The 15,411-nt window shown below is 41.2% G+C and overlaps 1 protein-coding gene across 1 annotated transcript; it reads left to right on the top strand.

The window, feature by feature from the left end:
- Positions 1–1,396: 1,396 nt before the first annotated feature.
- Positions 1,397–15,044, top strand: GCSH (glycine cleavage system protein H). The gene is made up of 5 exons (XM_043599747.1): positions 1,397–1,676; positions 5,014–5,093; positions 6,275–6,338; positions 12,639–12,770; positions 14,391–15,044. The coding sequence occupies exons 1-5, from the start codon at positions 1,529–1,531 to the stop codon at positions 14,486–14,488; spliced, it is 522 nt and encodes a 173-aa protein (XP_043455682.1). The 5' UTR covers positions 1,397–1,528; the 3' UTR covers positions 14,489–15,044.
- The last annotated feature ends 367 nt before the right edge of the window (positions 15,045–15,411 follow it).

The raw sequence follows: 15,411 nt of genomic DNA, 5'->3' as shown, positions 1-15,411 counted from the left end.
GAGCCAGTCAGCATCCCAAAGGGAGGCAAGTGGCAGACCTTACAAGCAGTTGACCGTGAGCCCAACTAGAGGTCAAGTCCTGCTACTGCCACCTAGTAGCTGCTAAAGCTAGACATGCCTTCCCCATTCCACTCCCGGGCAAGTCAATTAACTTTTCTGAGCCTCCCGTTCCTCATCTATGCAACGAAAGTAATACGTATCAGAAAGGGGTTTGGAGAGGATTAAAAACGTGATGTTTGAACAGTCCCAGGCATATAGCAAGGAAAAGGAAACTGGAGCATGACAGCCCTTGCAAGCACTGCACAGATGTGTTAGCCAATGGGCTAACAATGCCCATTTTGTAAGTGGGGTGGAAGCTCAGTGCAACAACATGGAAGTCTCCCAAACATCCCTTCACACACTCACATATACACACGCTTTAAGGTGTGTATAATAAGGAATATGTGAAGATGACAATCTGTAATAATGATGTGGAGCTTGAGGTGTTTTTCACTCCACTGTTTCTTCACTGATTCCTGCCCACGCCATAAAATTTGTGTTGACGGTGAAGTCTTTCCCTGCACTTAATTATTTTCTGTCTCCTTGGATGGGGACAGGACTTCTGTTTTTCTGGAAAGGCTTTGGTCCCAGGGCTGGCTACTTAAGCAAAGAACTGACCATGCTGGGTTTCAACTTTGCCCTTTTATTGCTCCTCCATTAGCTAACTGGTTCCCATCCAGTCTCCACCAAGGAGACACTCCCGACCCTTGGACAAGTCTTTGCTTCTCTAGGAGCTTCTGTCTGTCCCCTGCATGGGGTACCCAGGCCTCTTGGGATCGGTAAAGTAATAAAGTGGGCTCCTGGATTGCTTCCAGTATTTCTCAAAGTCAAACAGAAACTATGTGTCAGAGCTACCTGGGCCAATACCCAACGACAGTCTCCTTTGAGAATGATTCTGTTTAGACCTGGCTATGAGTCCCGACCTAGGTGACCTTGATCCTCTCTCTGTAGAAGCACGGGAGCATACTTAACGGGAATGGGGACACTCTATCTTTCCCAGGACCTCAGAGACCCAATGGCACGAGAATGCCCGCCCTGCGAAGCCACCTCTGCCGGAACCCTTCTCACTGCCCGGGCGGGTCCCCCAGGTTAGCAAAGCCGGAGCTGCTGACCTTGCACTTTCACTGCGGGAAATTGACTCCCGGGAACTAGGCCCCGCCCGTTCCCCCCCAACCCCGCCAGCGACCCGCGGCACCGGCCGGTAGGGCTCGGCCTGCTGCAGTAGGCCCCGCCCCTGACCCTCAGCCCCGACCGCAGGCCCTCCGCCCCTCTCTAGCGTCGCCCTATCCGAGGTCGCTCCCCGCCTGGAGTCCCGCCCCCGCGCGCTGCCCTACCAGGCCCCGCCCCTCCACACCCGGGCCCCGCCCCCGCCCCTCAGACCAGCCGGCTCGCTCCGGCTAGCTCCAGTCCGGGGCGCCCCCTGCCCCGCCCCGCCCCCTTCGGCCGGGGTTCCCGAGGCGTTGCACCGCGACCCCGCACCTCTGCGAACATGGCGCTACGAGCGGTGCGGAGCATGCGGTCTGCGGCCTGCAGCCTGCGCGCCGCCTCCGCGCCCGCCGCGCCCTGCCTGCCGCGGCCCTGGGGGCTGAGGGCGGGCGCCGTCCGGACGTTGCGCACGGGCTCCGCTCTGCTGTCTGGTAAGCGCGGGCGGGCACGTGGGGTGAGCCCGGCCGCTTCGGGGGAATGGGCTGGGCGCCTCCGTTCCCTCGTCAATGCTTACCTCGACTCTCCTGTGCTGACCACCCGGGTCTAGCGAGGCGACCACTGCCCACGCTTTCTACTGCTGGGATCTCCGGTTGCGTGGCCAATGCTGCCTCCCTAAGTGGCGTGGCCGACACCGCAGCCTTTGTCCTGCGGGCTGGGGAGCCAGGAGGAGGAAGCCTGGCACACACGCGCGACCGCTCGCTGCTGGAGAACCGGGCAAGCGTCGCTTGGCTCCTTCGCGACCTTAGGTTATCTTGCATATGTGTGTATCGTGGGCCCTAAAAGTGGAGACATAGTAGGCTTTAGTTTGCTATGTGGGCTACCACTGAGAACTCTGAAGTCAAATTAAAGCAAGAGCACTTAGTGAAATTAAAGCACGGGAGCTAGATTTTTACCAGCAAAAGCGAGCATATCTTTGAAGATTTGGCCATTTCCCAAAAACAGTGAGATAGTCTTTTGGACTCATACATTCTGCTCAAGTCTGTTGAATCGTGGATGTGTTGGGACAGAAATGAGGCCTCACACGGACTTGAAACTGAAATAACCAGGAGCCCTGCCCACAAATATCTTGGTTATCTCTGATACTTTATATTTTAGCGCAATTATCGCTGCAGAAAACGTTTTCTTACTGCGTGTGCAAATGCTTGAGACACTAACTGCACCTGCAAGAACTCAGGCTCCTTACTTTAGGGTGAATAGATCTGTGATGGCTGTTGTCTCATTGACTGTTTCAGAAACCTGTTTGGAACTGGAAGAATTGATAACATTGATTTATTCCAGTCTGAAACATAAAGCTGCTACTGTCTCGTTGCTAATATATTCCTTTAGTTCTGTTGGTGACACATATCAATAATTACCGATTTGCATACAAGAGGAAAGCATATTTAAGAATTGAGTTTAAAGTCTGTTTTTTTAGTTATTCACTGTTAGATCTAGTTAAATATTGTCCAGAATATCAACACCCATGATCTGGTTGAACACCAAGGTTTTTAAAACCGAGACCCAAGTTCCAATTTTGATTCTACCTCTTATTAGCTATGTGATCTGGGGCAGTCACTTAACTTCTGAGTCTCTTATTAGAAAAGTGGAAATGATAATGCCTACCACACAAAGTTGTTGGGAGGCTGAAATGAAATGTAACCTCTCTGTACAAGTAGCCTGACAAATAGTAAGTCCTTGGTAAATGTTACTTGTTATGAAATATTATAGGATCAAATAATAAAAAATAATTGGCCAATATTAATATAGGTTATCTGGCTAGGGAATTAGAAGGGACTTTTTTGGGGGGGGGGGGAGTCTCCATGCTCAATGTGTGGCTTGAACTCGTGACCCTGAGATCAAGAGTCATGCTCTACTGAGTCAGCAAGGCACCCCACATAGTGACTTTGAAAGGAAGAAAATGCAAACACATAAATTACTGAAAACACCTCATTTTGAGGCCCAAAACGATGTTTTTAAATGCTCAGTAAGAAAGTAATTATTTACCTAATTTTTCCACTTTTTCCCTTTTGGGCCAAGGGTTAAAGGAGAATTAAACCAACTCTGGTCTTTAGCCTCAACAGCTTGGTCTACTAAAATGTTTTAGGGACTTGTAAGTTAAGTGGACATTCATGCGTTTACCTTACTAATGCTGCCTCTCCTCTAAACCTGGGGTCGCTCAATTGCTAAATCGAGTGAGGGCAGCCTTACTCCTAAGATTATCTTTACAATTAGGCAAGATGGCAAGGCCCAAATCAAGACAGTTGTCTCAGAGAAGTCATATCTGTTGTCCAGCCCTTACTTTAAAAAGGTGTATTTGGATTTGAACTGCTCATAATTGGTATTGTAATCAGCCCGTTCTACAGCTGTAACAGGGAGAAGTGAGTGTTGTAGCCAAATACCTATGTAGATATTTTGTTCAAAATCTCCTTTACTTAATAAACTAAACTAAAAAGTTATTTTACTCCCTCAAGTTCTGAGTGCTGTTTGCCAAGCACGGTGTTTAGAACTGGGAATACAAGTGAAAGTGGGATAAACCATGCTTTTGCTTGCTTTGTACTTAGTCTCCTTCCTGGGGAGAACTGACAAAGGGGCTGTATGTGTAGCTCCTCAGGTGCTCTGTGCTTGTATGGTCAGGACTCAGGGAGACTGGTGCAGTGTTGTGGGAGTAAGTTGGATGGCCCCAGAATCCAAGCTTGGAGGGCTAGAGAGGCTCCTGGCAGGAAAGAGGTTCTAAACTTGAAGTAGTCCAGAAAAGGCCGTGCCGGGAGAGAGTGGCAGTCAGAGCACCAAGTATGAACTTTACATGGAGAGATCAGATTGACCTGAAGCAGTTAACTACTTGAAGTGGAATGAAGCAAAGCAAGTTCTTTTGTGACAGATTCCGACTTCTTCCAGTGAAGAATACGAAATTGAAGTTTTTTAATGATTAGGGGAAAAAAAGAAACGAGTAGTTACATTCTGCTGCATATCAGAGCTGTGAAATCAAAGCAATTTAAGTACAACTATCTTTTGGGTAAGGGGAAGAGTGAACCAGCAAGGCTTACTCTAAAACAGAATTTGAGGGAGTGAACCATTTTCCCATTAACTTCTGATGCATTATTTTTGGGAAAATGCTTGGCCTCAGAATATGATATATATATTTAAGAAGATAGCATATGCTTTAAAAAATTTTTGTTTCTTTAAATGACAGTAGCCACTTTCTTCAAGGACAAGGTTATTTCAATTAAAATGAAATCTTAAGAATTTAGTCAAGTTATATAATTTGATCCAAGTCGTTTTCATGCCTGTAAGATTCCACCTTATAACCAAGTTGCAGTGAAGCCCTCTTAGGTCAACTCTACCCAAAGAGGCATTTTTTTTTTTTTTTTTTTAGGTTAAGTCATTTATGAGCATTTATAAGTATTATAAGCATTTATGTTCCCTCACCCACATCCGTCTATAGAGGAACAGACTACATTCTGTAACACAGATCACTAATAGATAAGTATACTTTGAAATGTGCCCCCAAATCGTTTATATGTGTGATTTAGACTAATGTCGGAATAATCAAATCTCCAAAAGATGCACCAGGTGTTCACATCGAGCCACCTTCGTCTAAATGATCCTGTTGTTGAGAAGATGTTCTGTCTTCACAAGATCTGGTTTTTCCTGTGCAGTGTACTGAAAGGCAGGGTCAGAAAGTCAAACACAAATACTGGGAAAGTCTTGCCTTTAGACAGCATTGATACGAAAAGTGCTTTTTAACAAGTGGTGCCACTGCTTTTCTGAAATACTGGTCTTCTGTTTTAGTGCGTAAATTCACAGACAAACATGAATGGATAACAACAGAAAATGGTATTGGAACAGTGGGAATCAGCAATTTTGCACAGGTACTGGATTGTCTTGAAATATTTAAAACAGTCTGCGCTTGCCTAATTTGGATTGTCTCTACCTTTTAAAAATTGTTTATTCTGCCCCTTAGTATTTTGAGTTCTTTCAAGAACGTCAATCATAGGTGAAGCAAGTAAAAATGTAATTTAGTTAGGGCAGTATATAGTGTCTTAAGAGATAATTGAAAGGTTAACACTTAAAGGTAAACATACCTTATTCAGGAAAGAGATGTTTGTTCCATTTGGGGTAGTGAAGGAGAGAGTAAGAGCAAGTAAAGGTCTAGAGTGTTGACAGTGTTTTGTAGATCCTGTGGAGCATCCATGATCCATGATCCATGTGAATACACGCTCCAGAAGGAAAACCTAAATTGGCACAGATTGGACCAAGGCGGAACCCTTTATTTAGCCAATCTTTTTCTCTTAATCTCCCACTGATCCCTTATTGAGAAATTATGCAGAAGAAAATGAGAAGGCAAGTAACAGTATGAGTCCATGATTTTTCCACTGGGTCTGTGTGTAGGGTGGGGCTGAAAGGGGAAAGGGAGCACTGAGAATCAATGGCAACTGTATCTTCACTGGCATTTCTGTGTACCTACTGAGGCCCGGTACAGCAGCGTGCTGTATACAATACTGTACAAGTGTCATCTTCCCCTCCTGGAGTTTATGAGGGGAATCTCCTACATGGAAGACAACGTACAAAGCATCACAAGATGGATGGCATGAATAGTACAGGGTTGTAACTCACTGACCTGATGGGGAGCTCACTTCTTAACAAACAGAGTCAAGGTCTTCATGGAGTACAAGGCTTGAGGACTATGATTTGCAGATCAGTAGGTAGGATTTCAGCAAATACAGGAGGGGAGATGGCCTAAGCAAAACTGCAAAGGTGAAAAAGCACAAGGTGTGTTTCTTCTCGGAGGAGCTCTAGTATATGGGGGGGTGGAGGTTGTGACCAGAGTCACTGCTGCCTGTGGGCCAGTCTAACTGGTGGCCTGTTTTTTTGCAGGTCCTGAGCTAAAAATAGTTCTGCATTTTTAAAGTTGTGAGAAAAACCAAAGAATGCGGCCCCTCAAGTGTAAAATATGCCCTATCTGAATGATAGAGTATTGGTGTTTGGCTTGTTTCTATTCACCAGGAGGTTTAATTTGATTTCTTAAAGGTTATTGTTTTGTTTGTTTTAGGAAGCTTTGGGAGATGTTGTTTACTGTAGTCTGCCTGAAGTTGGGACAAAATTGAACAAGCAAGGTATTTTTCTCATCTTTGTATATGATTCATGCCTTAAGTTTTCTTTACCTTGAATAATAATTTGTTTGCACCTAGGGTCAGTTAGAGTGCTTTTTACTCAAGTAACAGAAAACTCATCTAAAAGTAGATTTAACAGTTGAGGTTTATTGTATCTCCTTCAAGAGGTCTGGAGATAGGTGGATACAGGATTGGCTTATTGGCACAGTGAAGGTTCATCAAGAACATGACTTCTTTTCCTACTGTTTTTGCCTCTTTGTGTCAGAGGTCACAAAATGGCAGCAAAATCTTCAAGCATCACTTTCTCAAATGGCCAGATCCAAAAGTAGGATGAGAAGGTAAAATCTGTTTTTCTTTAGAGGCAGTAAAGAATATCAGGAAAGAGTGGGCTCAGGAGCCAGAACCTCATTCTAAATCCTGACCCCACAATGTATCAGCTGTATAATTTTGGTGAAATTAATTTGAGTCTCATCTTTAAGTTGGGATGATAATAATAATAGCTACCTCACAGTTGTTTAAAGATTAAGGTGAAATTAAGCATAATGTTTAACATAAGATGAATGCTTGATAATGTTAGTAGAACCAGGTACATTATTTATGGGCTCTGTGACATATAGAAGACAGCCCTACAGAATTGAAGTATCTGTTTTTCTAAATATCTTTGACAGTATTGGCCATAAGTTTTTCTGCTGAAACTTTCCCCATTATTTATCTTGCTTGAACTTTTTCTGCTTCCTGGCTCTCAGTAGTCCTATCCCTCTTTTTGAAGGTCTTTGTAGGAACCTTTTCTGATATCATAATAAGACCCTTGTGATTGATAATCTTTGTCCATTTTTCTTCGTTCAATACATGAGAGCAGTTGTTATTTTCTTTTATGGTGTTTTATTTAATGTGATCCACTCTGCTGCTCTCAAGCAGGAGATCCTGTTTCCAAACATCTCTTCCCAGCAAGTGAGCAGCATGAACTTGCTTTCTGTGCTGAAAAAACTTCTATTAACATAAGTATCCCTAAACTAATGAATGCTCTCTTTAAACTTTCTGCTAAAGGTGCTTATAAAATTAATGCACAATTTACATACAGTGAAAACGCATGATGTATGTACAATTCCATGAGTTTTGACAAACACTTTATAAACCTTGCCCGTTAAAACCCTTCTCAAGACAACCTCTTCTCTGATTTATCACCATAGATTAGTGTTGTCTATTTAACTTCATTCAAAAGGAACCACAGTTTATGTCTGGCTTCTTTTGTCCAGTATCATGATTTTGAGATTTATTTATATTGTGACCTACTGTTCATATTTTGTTGAATAGTGTACCATTGTGTAACACTTTAATCTTTCCCCTGTTGATGGATGTCTGCATTATTTTCAGTTTTTGGCTGTTAGAAATAAAGCTACTAAAACTTTTTTGTATAAGTCTTTTTTGTAGATGCCTTCATTTCTCTTGGGTAAGTATATGTAGAAGTGGAATTTCTGGCTTACACGTAGTAAGTATATGTTTAACTTTGGGAAACTGGCAGTTTCTTATAAAGTGGTTGTACCATTTGACATTCTCACTAGCAGTATGAGAGTTTGTAGGCACTGCACATCTCACTGCGGTTTTAACTTATCTTTCCCTAATGACAAATTACTGAACACCCTTCCACATGCTTTTTGCCACTCACGTTTTTTTTGTTGTTGTTTAGTCTCTAGTCAAGCCTTTATCAAATTTATTTGGGTTCTATATATTCTAGATTCAAATCCTTTTTCAGGGCTATTTTTTGTGAGTATTTTGTCATATTTTGTGATTTTGCCTTTTAATTTTCTTGTGTCTTTTTTTTGAAAAGCTTTTAATTTTTAACAAGTGCAAGTTGTAATATTTATATATAGAACATTGTATCTTCTCTAAGAAATCTTTGTTTCCATAGTTCCCATCTTATACACCCTAGTGCCATGGGGGTGCTGTGGGACATTTTAAATTTTTGACCTCTTTTGGACCCCACATAACTGATAGCTCAATGGAATTAACAGTTCCAATATGAGATCTCACTGTGTTACCTTGGGTAATGTGTCTTTGAAGCAAATACTGCATGAAAATAAGCAAGGATCATCAAATAAGGCAGTGGTTGTGTTCAGGCTGATTCTGTGGTGGCGAACTTGTATAGCATGCAGCAGCCACATATCACTAAATAGTTGTAGTTAAAAATGAAAAGTAAGTTACTCAGATACTTAGGGCACTGGGAGCCGAGAAAGTTTGAGCAACTCTGGCATGTATCAAGTTTGCAAAGGTACTCTCCGTGTGTTTTTTTTCTTGAAACTTCACAATAGTTTTTGCTTTCATTTTCAGGCCTTATTAAGTTCACTGTTTTTATAGTTTTGTAGATTCCCTTGGATCTTCTATGTAAACAATGTAATCTGTAAATAGTTTTATTTCTTATTTTTAATCTTCAGGCATTTTATTTCTTCCCCTTGCCTTATTGCACTAGACCAAGCCCTCAGTGTAATGTTGAATAGAAGTGGTAAGGTAGACATCATTGCCTTGGCCTTGTTCCTAATCTTGGGAGAATGCATTGAAGACTGCATCATTAGGCATGATAGTTTGCTGTGGGGTTTCTGATGGATGCCCATTATTAGATGAGGAGGTTCCTTTCTATCCAGTTTGCTGAGAGTTTTTATCATTTATGGATGTTGAATTTTGTCAAATTTGTTTTATCCATCTATTCACGTGATCATAGGGGTTTCTCCTTTATTCTGTTAATGTGATTAATAAGATTTGTTATTTTAGAAAGAGGGAGCACGAAAGCAGGGGAGAGGGTCAGAGGGAGGGAGAGAGAATCTTAAGTGGGCTCCATGTTCAACCTGGACCCAGATGCAGGGCTTGATCCCAAGACCCTGAGTCAGAATCAGATGTTCAACTGACTAAGCCACTTTGGCACCCCAAGATTGATTTATTTTTAAGTGTTTAATTAGCCTTGCCTTCCTGGTAGACATGATGCAAAAATTGTCTTTTAAAAATATACTACTGGGGGCGCCTGGGTGGCGCAGTCGGTTAAGCGTCCGGCTTCAGCCAGGTCACGATCTTGCGGTCCGTGAGTTCGAGCCCCGCGTCAGGCTCTGGGCTGATGGCTCAGAGCCTGGAGGCTGTTTCCAATTCTGTGTCTCCCTCTCTCTCTGCCCCTCCCCCATTCATGCTCTGTCTCTCTCTGTCCCAAAAATAAATAAACGTTAAAAAAAAAAAATTTAAAAATATACTACTGGATTTGATTTGCTAATTAATAATTTTCATATTAATGTTCATGAGAGATACTGGTCTCTTATAATGGCTTTGTCAAATTTTGGAATTAGTTATATTGTTTGGACTAAGTTTGGAAATGTTCTCACCACGTATCTTTTTTTTAAAGAATTTGCAAGATTGGTATTATTCTTTCAATGATAGAATTAACCAGTGAACTGTGAGTCAGATGATTTCATTGTCGGAAGGTTTTTGACATGTAATGTAATTTCTTTAACAGGTATAAAGGTATTCAGGGGCGTCTGAGTAGCTCAGTCAGTTAAGCTTCCACTTCAGCTCAGGTCATCATCTCACGGTGTGAGTGGGTGGCTAGTGGTTCGAGCCCCACATCGGGCTCTGTGCTGACAGCTCAGAGCCTGGATGGAGCCTACTTCTGTGACTCCCTCTCTCTCTCTGTCCCTCCCCCACTTGTGTTCTCTGCCTCTCTCTCTCAAAACAATAAACATTAAAAAAAAATAGATATAAGGCTATTCATATTTTCTACATTGTCTTACTTTGGTTTTATTATGTTTTGGGGGGAGTTTTTCCATTTCCTGTTGTGAAATTCAGTGTAAAAATGCTCATTTTTCATTTGTTATCCTTTTCTATCTGCAGGATCTACAGTTAAGAACCCCTGTTTTGTTCCTTCATATTTGTAGTAATTTGTGTTTTTTTTTCCCTTGATCATTCTTGGTAGCTATTTATCAACTGTATTAATCTTGAAAGAAGCAAATTTTCATGGTTAATTTTCTCTATAGTCCGTTTCATGCTGCTATCTTTGTTTTCTTCCTTCAACTTAGATTTAATTTGCTCTAATTTTTCTGACTTCTTACTAAGTATTTTCTACCCATATGGTAAAATGCTGTCTCCCTCGTGGTGGATAGCAGCTAAAATAGAAGTTTAATTCTTCTGGCCTCAGCTGGGACACTTGGGAGTCTGCCTCGTGCATGCATGGCTGAGGGATAGTTCAGAGACCTGGGCAGAGTTTATACACAGGCTTTTTGGTGCTCCCTTTTAGTTTCTCTCTTTTGGATTTCCCACCTCGCTTTCCAGTAGCTCTGGTGGCCTCAAACACTTGTCTTCTGATTCCTTAACGCCAATTAAGACTGAGATTTTCTTTCAGAATTTTGGCTGCCCCACATAGCACAGATTGGTGCCTCTCTTCAGGCTAAAAGCTGTTGGAAAAAAATCAGTATTCTTTCTTTCAAGTGTTGTCTACTTTCCGTAAATTAACTGCTTTTGTTCGTGTTTTTCTAGTATCTTTAGAACCCAGGTCATTTGTTTTAAGATGTTCTTTGTTTGGGGCGCCTGGGTGGCGCAGTCGGTTGAGCGTCCGACTTCAGCCAGGTCACGATCTCGCGGTCCGTGAGTTCGAGCCCCGCGTCGGGCTCTGGGCTGATGGCTCGGAGCCTGGAGCCTGTTTCTGATTCTGTGTCTCCCTCTCTCTCTGCCCCTCCCCCGTTCATGCTCTGTCTCTCTCTGTCCCAAAAATAAATAAACATTGAAAAAAAAAATTTAAAAAAAAAAAAAAAAGAAAAGAAAGATGTTCTTTGTAAATGAAACCCAAAGATATTAATTAGTTTCCAGCGCTATTAGCTATAACCCACAAATATGGGCATGTTGTATTCTTATCATTCACTTTCGATCACTTGATGTTGTCCCACACGTGACTGAGGCTGTTTTTTCAGTGCTTTAAAAATTTGTCAAAAGACTAAAATAACCAATCTAATTGGTTAATTTCAGATGCTCTTTCTTCACATTCCCTGACCCTTCTGTTACTGCCATCCAGTGAATTTTATTTTAGATATTATACTTTCCAGTTCTAGAATGTTCATTTAGATTCCATTTCTTTATAGGTGTTCCCTCATGATGAACATAAGATGAACTTTTAAAAGATCTGAACATGTTTATAACATAACATTTATAATAGCTACTTTTAGGCTCTCTGCTTATTCCAGTATGTGGGTCTATGGGTCATTTTGGGATCTGTTGACTTTTTCTCTTCACCATGGCTCTCTTCTTAAGGATCTCAACCCTCAATTTCCAGCCACCTTGGCAGGCCCACATTCTGTCCTCTGATCCCTCAAGCAATTAAGACTGGTTTTCTGTTTGTGTTCTAGTTACACTGTGCACTTTGAGGCAACGCTGTCGGCACAAATTATGCAAATCAGGATCACACCCAGTTTGGGCCCCCTTTAAGGACTGACTCCTCTTTTAGTCGCTCTACAGAGCCTTCATATCATTGTTTTATGTTTTGTTCAGAGTTTATAATTGTTATGTGCAGGAAGGCTGGTCTGATAAGATACTTCACCATTATTGGAATCTCCTAAAATTTTCTTTTCAGAGCTACAGTAAATTGAAAGAAAATTTTTACTGAACTTATTAAATACATTGGTATTCAGATACATCACCATTTGTTGTCACTCTGTCTAAAACAGATAGATCCACTTTACTGAGGATATTTATACCCTTCTCACAGCTGACAGGAGTATGACAAAAATCTGTGGTTTTATTTTGTTTTAGAGAGAGAGCTGGGGGGAGGGGTAGAGGGAGAGAGAGAATCTTAAGCAGGCTCCACACTCAGCTTGGAGCCCAATGCGGGGCTCAGTCCTACCCTGGGATCATGACTTGAGCCAGAACCAATAGACCCTCAACCGGCTGAGCCGCCTAGGCACCCCTATGGTTTTATTTTTAATTAAAGAATATTTAGGGGCACCTGGGTGGCGCAGTCGGTTAAGCATCCGACTTCAGCCAGGTCACGATCTCATGGTCCGTGAGTTCGAGCCCCGCGTCAGGCTCTGGGCTGATGGCTCAGAGCCTGGAGCCTGTTTCCTATTCTGTGTCTCCCTCTCTCTCTGCCCCTCCCCCGTTCATGCTTTGTCTCCCTCTGTCCCAAAAATAAAATAAAAAAACGTTGAAAAAAAAATTTAAAAAAAAAAAGATATTTAGAATGTTTTATCATGCCTGTATTAAAGGTGACTACTCCATATTTTATATGTTCAGGTTACTGACTTGTGATATTTGATATTTTCTTTAATTTTCTCAATTTAGAGGAGTTTGGTGCTTTGGAAAGTGTGAAAGCTGCTAGTGAACTCTATTCTCCTCTATCAGGAGAAGTAACTGAAATTAATGAAGCTCTTGCAGAAAATCCAGGACTTGTCAACAAATCTTGTTATGAAGATGGTAAGTTGTTGCTAGAACTTTTTCAAAGGATTATTGCTACAGTTAACATTTAACCTAGATTCATAAAGCAAGCTTCAGCTGATTTTAACTTCATCTTTTTGCACTTTTTGATAGTAAATAGGGATGTTTTGCTTTAAAAAAGGGAAAACAGATTAGCTCAGTATTGAAGCTTATGTTTAAGATCTCTGTCATTGAAAGCACTGCCTTATTTTCGAGTTCTTGGTATCACCGTTGGGACTCTTTATTTTCCTCTTCAGACACAAAGTACCAGTCACCCTGTGTGGTGTGGGTGGCGGCAGAGGAACACCCACTGTGCCAGGTGCCAGTTTTCTCATACGGTCATCTTCCCAGTAACCTGGGGAAGTATGGGGGGCAGCAATTTTCTCCATTTTGTACGTGAATTGAGGCTCCAAAGGTTTTATCTATTAAGTTCGCACAGCTAATAAATGGCAAAACCAGGATTAGTTGCAGTTCTCTGTTGCCTGTCACCTGCCCCCTCTAACTCAACTACTGCTTTCTGCTGCCATTCACCTCAGCAGTTAGGGTGTTTCTTCTGGGAGAGAAAGCTGTCCCTGGTCTGCGTATCTGGATCCCTCAATGTTAGTTGTTGATGGTTATGACAACTTAAAGTTTTTGTTTTTCGCTTTTCATTTAAAAAATGTTAATTCTGGTACTGTTAATATATCGTGTTATATATTATTTTCATGTGTACAATATAGCGATTCAGCAATTCTATACATTACTCAGTGCTTATCATGATAAATGTACTCCTTAATGCCCGGCTCCCAGTTCACCCATTCCCCCACCTACCTCCCCTCTGCTAACCATCAGTTCTCTATAGTTAAGAGGCTGTTTCTTGGTTTGCCTCTGTGTTTTTCCTTTGTTTGTTTGTTTGTTTTTCTTAAATTCCATGCTAATGAAGTCATACGGTATTTGTCTTTCTCTGACTTATTTCAGTTAGCGTTATACTCTCTATCTCCATCCATGTTGTTGCAAATGGCAATTTTTTTTTTTTTTTAACAGCTGAGTAATAATCCATTTTATCTATACCACAAGTTTGTCCGTTCATCTATCAGTGGACACTTGGGCTGCCTCCATAATTGGCTACTGTAAATAATGCTGCAGGAAACCTAGGGGAGTGCATGTATGCTTTCAAATTCGTGTTTTCATATTTGGATAAATACCCAGTAGTGTGATTTACTGAATCATAGGGTAGTTCTGTTTTTAATTTTTTGAGGAACCTCCATAGTGTATTCCACAGTGGCTGCATGAGTTCGCATTCCCACCAGCAGTGCATGAGGGTTTCTTTTTCTCCATATCCTTGCCAACACTTGCTGTTCCTTGTGTTTTTGATTTTAGCCATTCTGACAGGTGTGAAGTTGAGTCCTTAATCCATTATGGTAGAAACTATTCCAGCTTTAATACTTTTCAGTTGTGATATGCAAAGATATTAACTGAATTGTTAAGGCTAAAATATAACTCTCCTTGAACAAATAATGAGTGATTTATGTCAAGAATACTAAGTTTTGAGGCACTCAGAAATTTTTACATTTTGAACACATTTGACTTTGACACTTTAAAAAGATAGTTTGGAATATGATAACTGTTTTTTGGTTGCAGGTTGGCTGATCAAGATAACACTCAGTAATCCTTCAGAACTGGATGAATTGATGAGTGAAGAAGCATATGAGAAATACATAAAATCTATTGAGGAGTAAAAATGGAACCCCTAAATAAACTAGTATGAAACAACTTAATCTAGCATAGTTGTCTTAAATTAATGGTGCACAGAGGATTTAAAATGGCAACTTTTAGCAATACCAGTGCAAAAAGAAACTACTTGCAACAATGTTAATGAAAGAAAACACCCCTTAAGTTTCTAACCATTGCCTATGAACACAATGTGTATATTTTTTGCAACACCCTATGATTTTTAGGCTAGGCTCCAGTTATAATATTCAGAATCCTGAAATTATCTGTGGTTAGAAATTAGTTATAAAAACTATGTAATTCCAGGATAACAATGTCCTCTTAAACCTTTGGCAATTTTCACTTGCTTACATCTATCCCTGGATTGGGGTCAAAATACTTAAATGATCTGTCCATTGGAAATAAATGGCAGTGGAGAAAGGTCTGTTAGTTGTATAGTGTCAGATAAAGAACAATATTATCTTAATTTTGTAATATACTGTGCTTGCTGGTGCTATTTTTATATGGTGAAGCAACAGCCTTGCAGGAAGATAAATAGTTTAATAAAACATTCAACTTCATTAATCATGTATTTTGTTTTGTTGTTACTATTTCATTTAGTGACTGCTAATATTTGTGAAAATGCTAATTTTAACTTATGGAAAGTTATTTAAGGAACTTATTTATTTTTATATGTATCTTTTTTTTAAGCTTATTTATGTATTTTGAGAGAGTGTGTGAGTATGCATGTAAGCAGGGGAGGGTCAGAGAGAGGGGGACAGAGAATGCTGGCAGGCTCTGTCCTGTCAGCACAGAGCCCAACATGGGGCTGGAACCCACAAACTGAGAGATCAAGATGCTTAACTGAGCTACCCAGGTGCCCCTTGTAAAGGAAATATAGGGGCACCTGGGTGGCTCATTCTGTTGGGTGTCTAATTTCGGCTCAGAGCGT

The sequence above is a fragment of the Prionailurus bengalensis genome, chromosome E2, assembly GCF_016509475.1.
Source record: "Prionailurus bengalensis isolate Pbe53 chromosome E2, Fcat_Pben_1.1_paternal_pri, whole genome shotgun sequence".
Lineage (NCBI taxonomy): Eukaryota > Metazoa > Chordata > Mammalia > Carnivora > Felidae > Prionailurus > Prionailurus bengalensis.
Note: the sequence above shows the minus strand (reverse complement) of the source record. Positions and strands in the feature narration are given on the sequence as shown.

Bases quoted from the DNA above. Each gene is read 5' to 3' on its own strand.
- GCSH (XM_043599747.1), top strand. From the start codon at position 1,529: ATGGCGCTACGAGCGGTGCGGAGCATGCGGTCTGCGGCCTGCAGCCTG. The intron at 5,094-6,274 runs GTACTGGATTGT...TGTTTGTTTTAG, and splicing joins GAATCAGCAATTTTGCACAG to GAAGCTTTGGGAGATGTTGT. The intron at 12,771-14,390 runs GTAAGTTGTTGC...TTTTGGTTGCAG, and splicing joins CAAATCTTGTTATGAAGATG to GTTGGCTGATCAAGATAACA.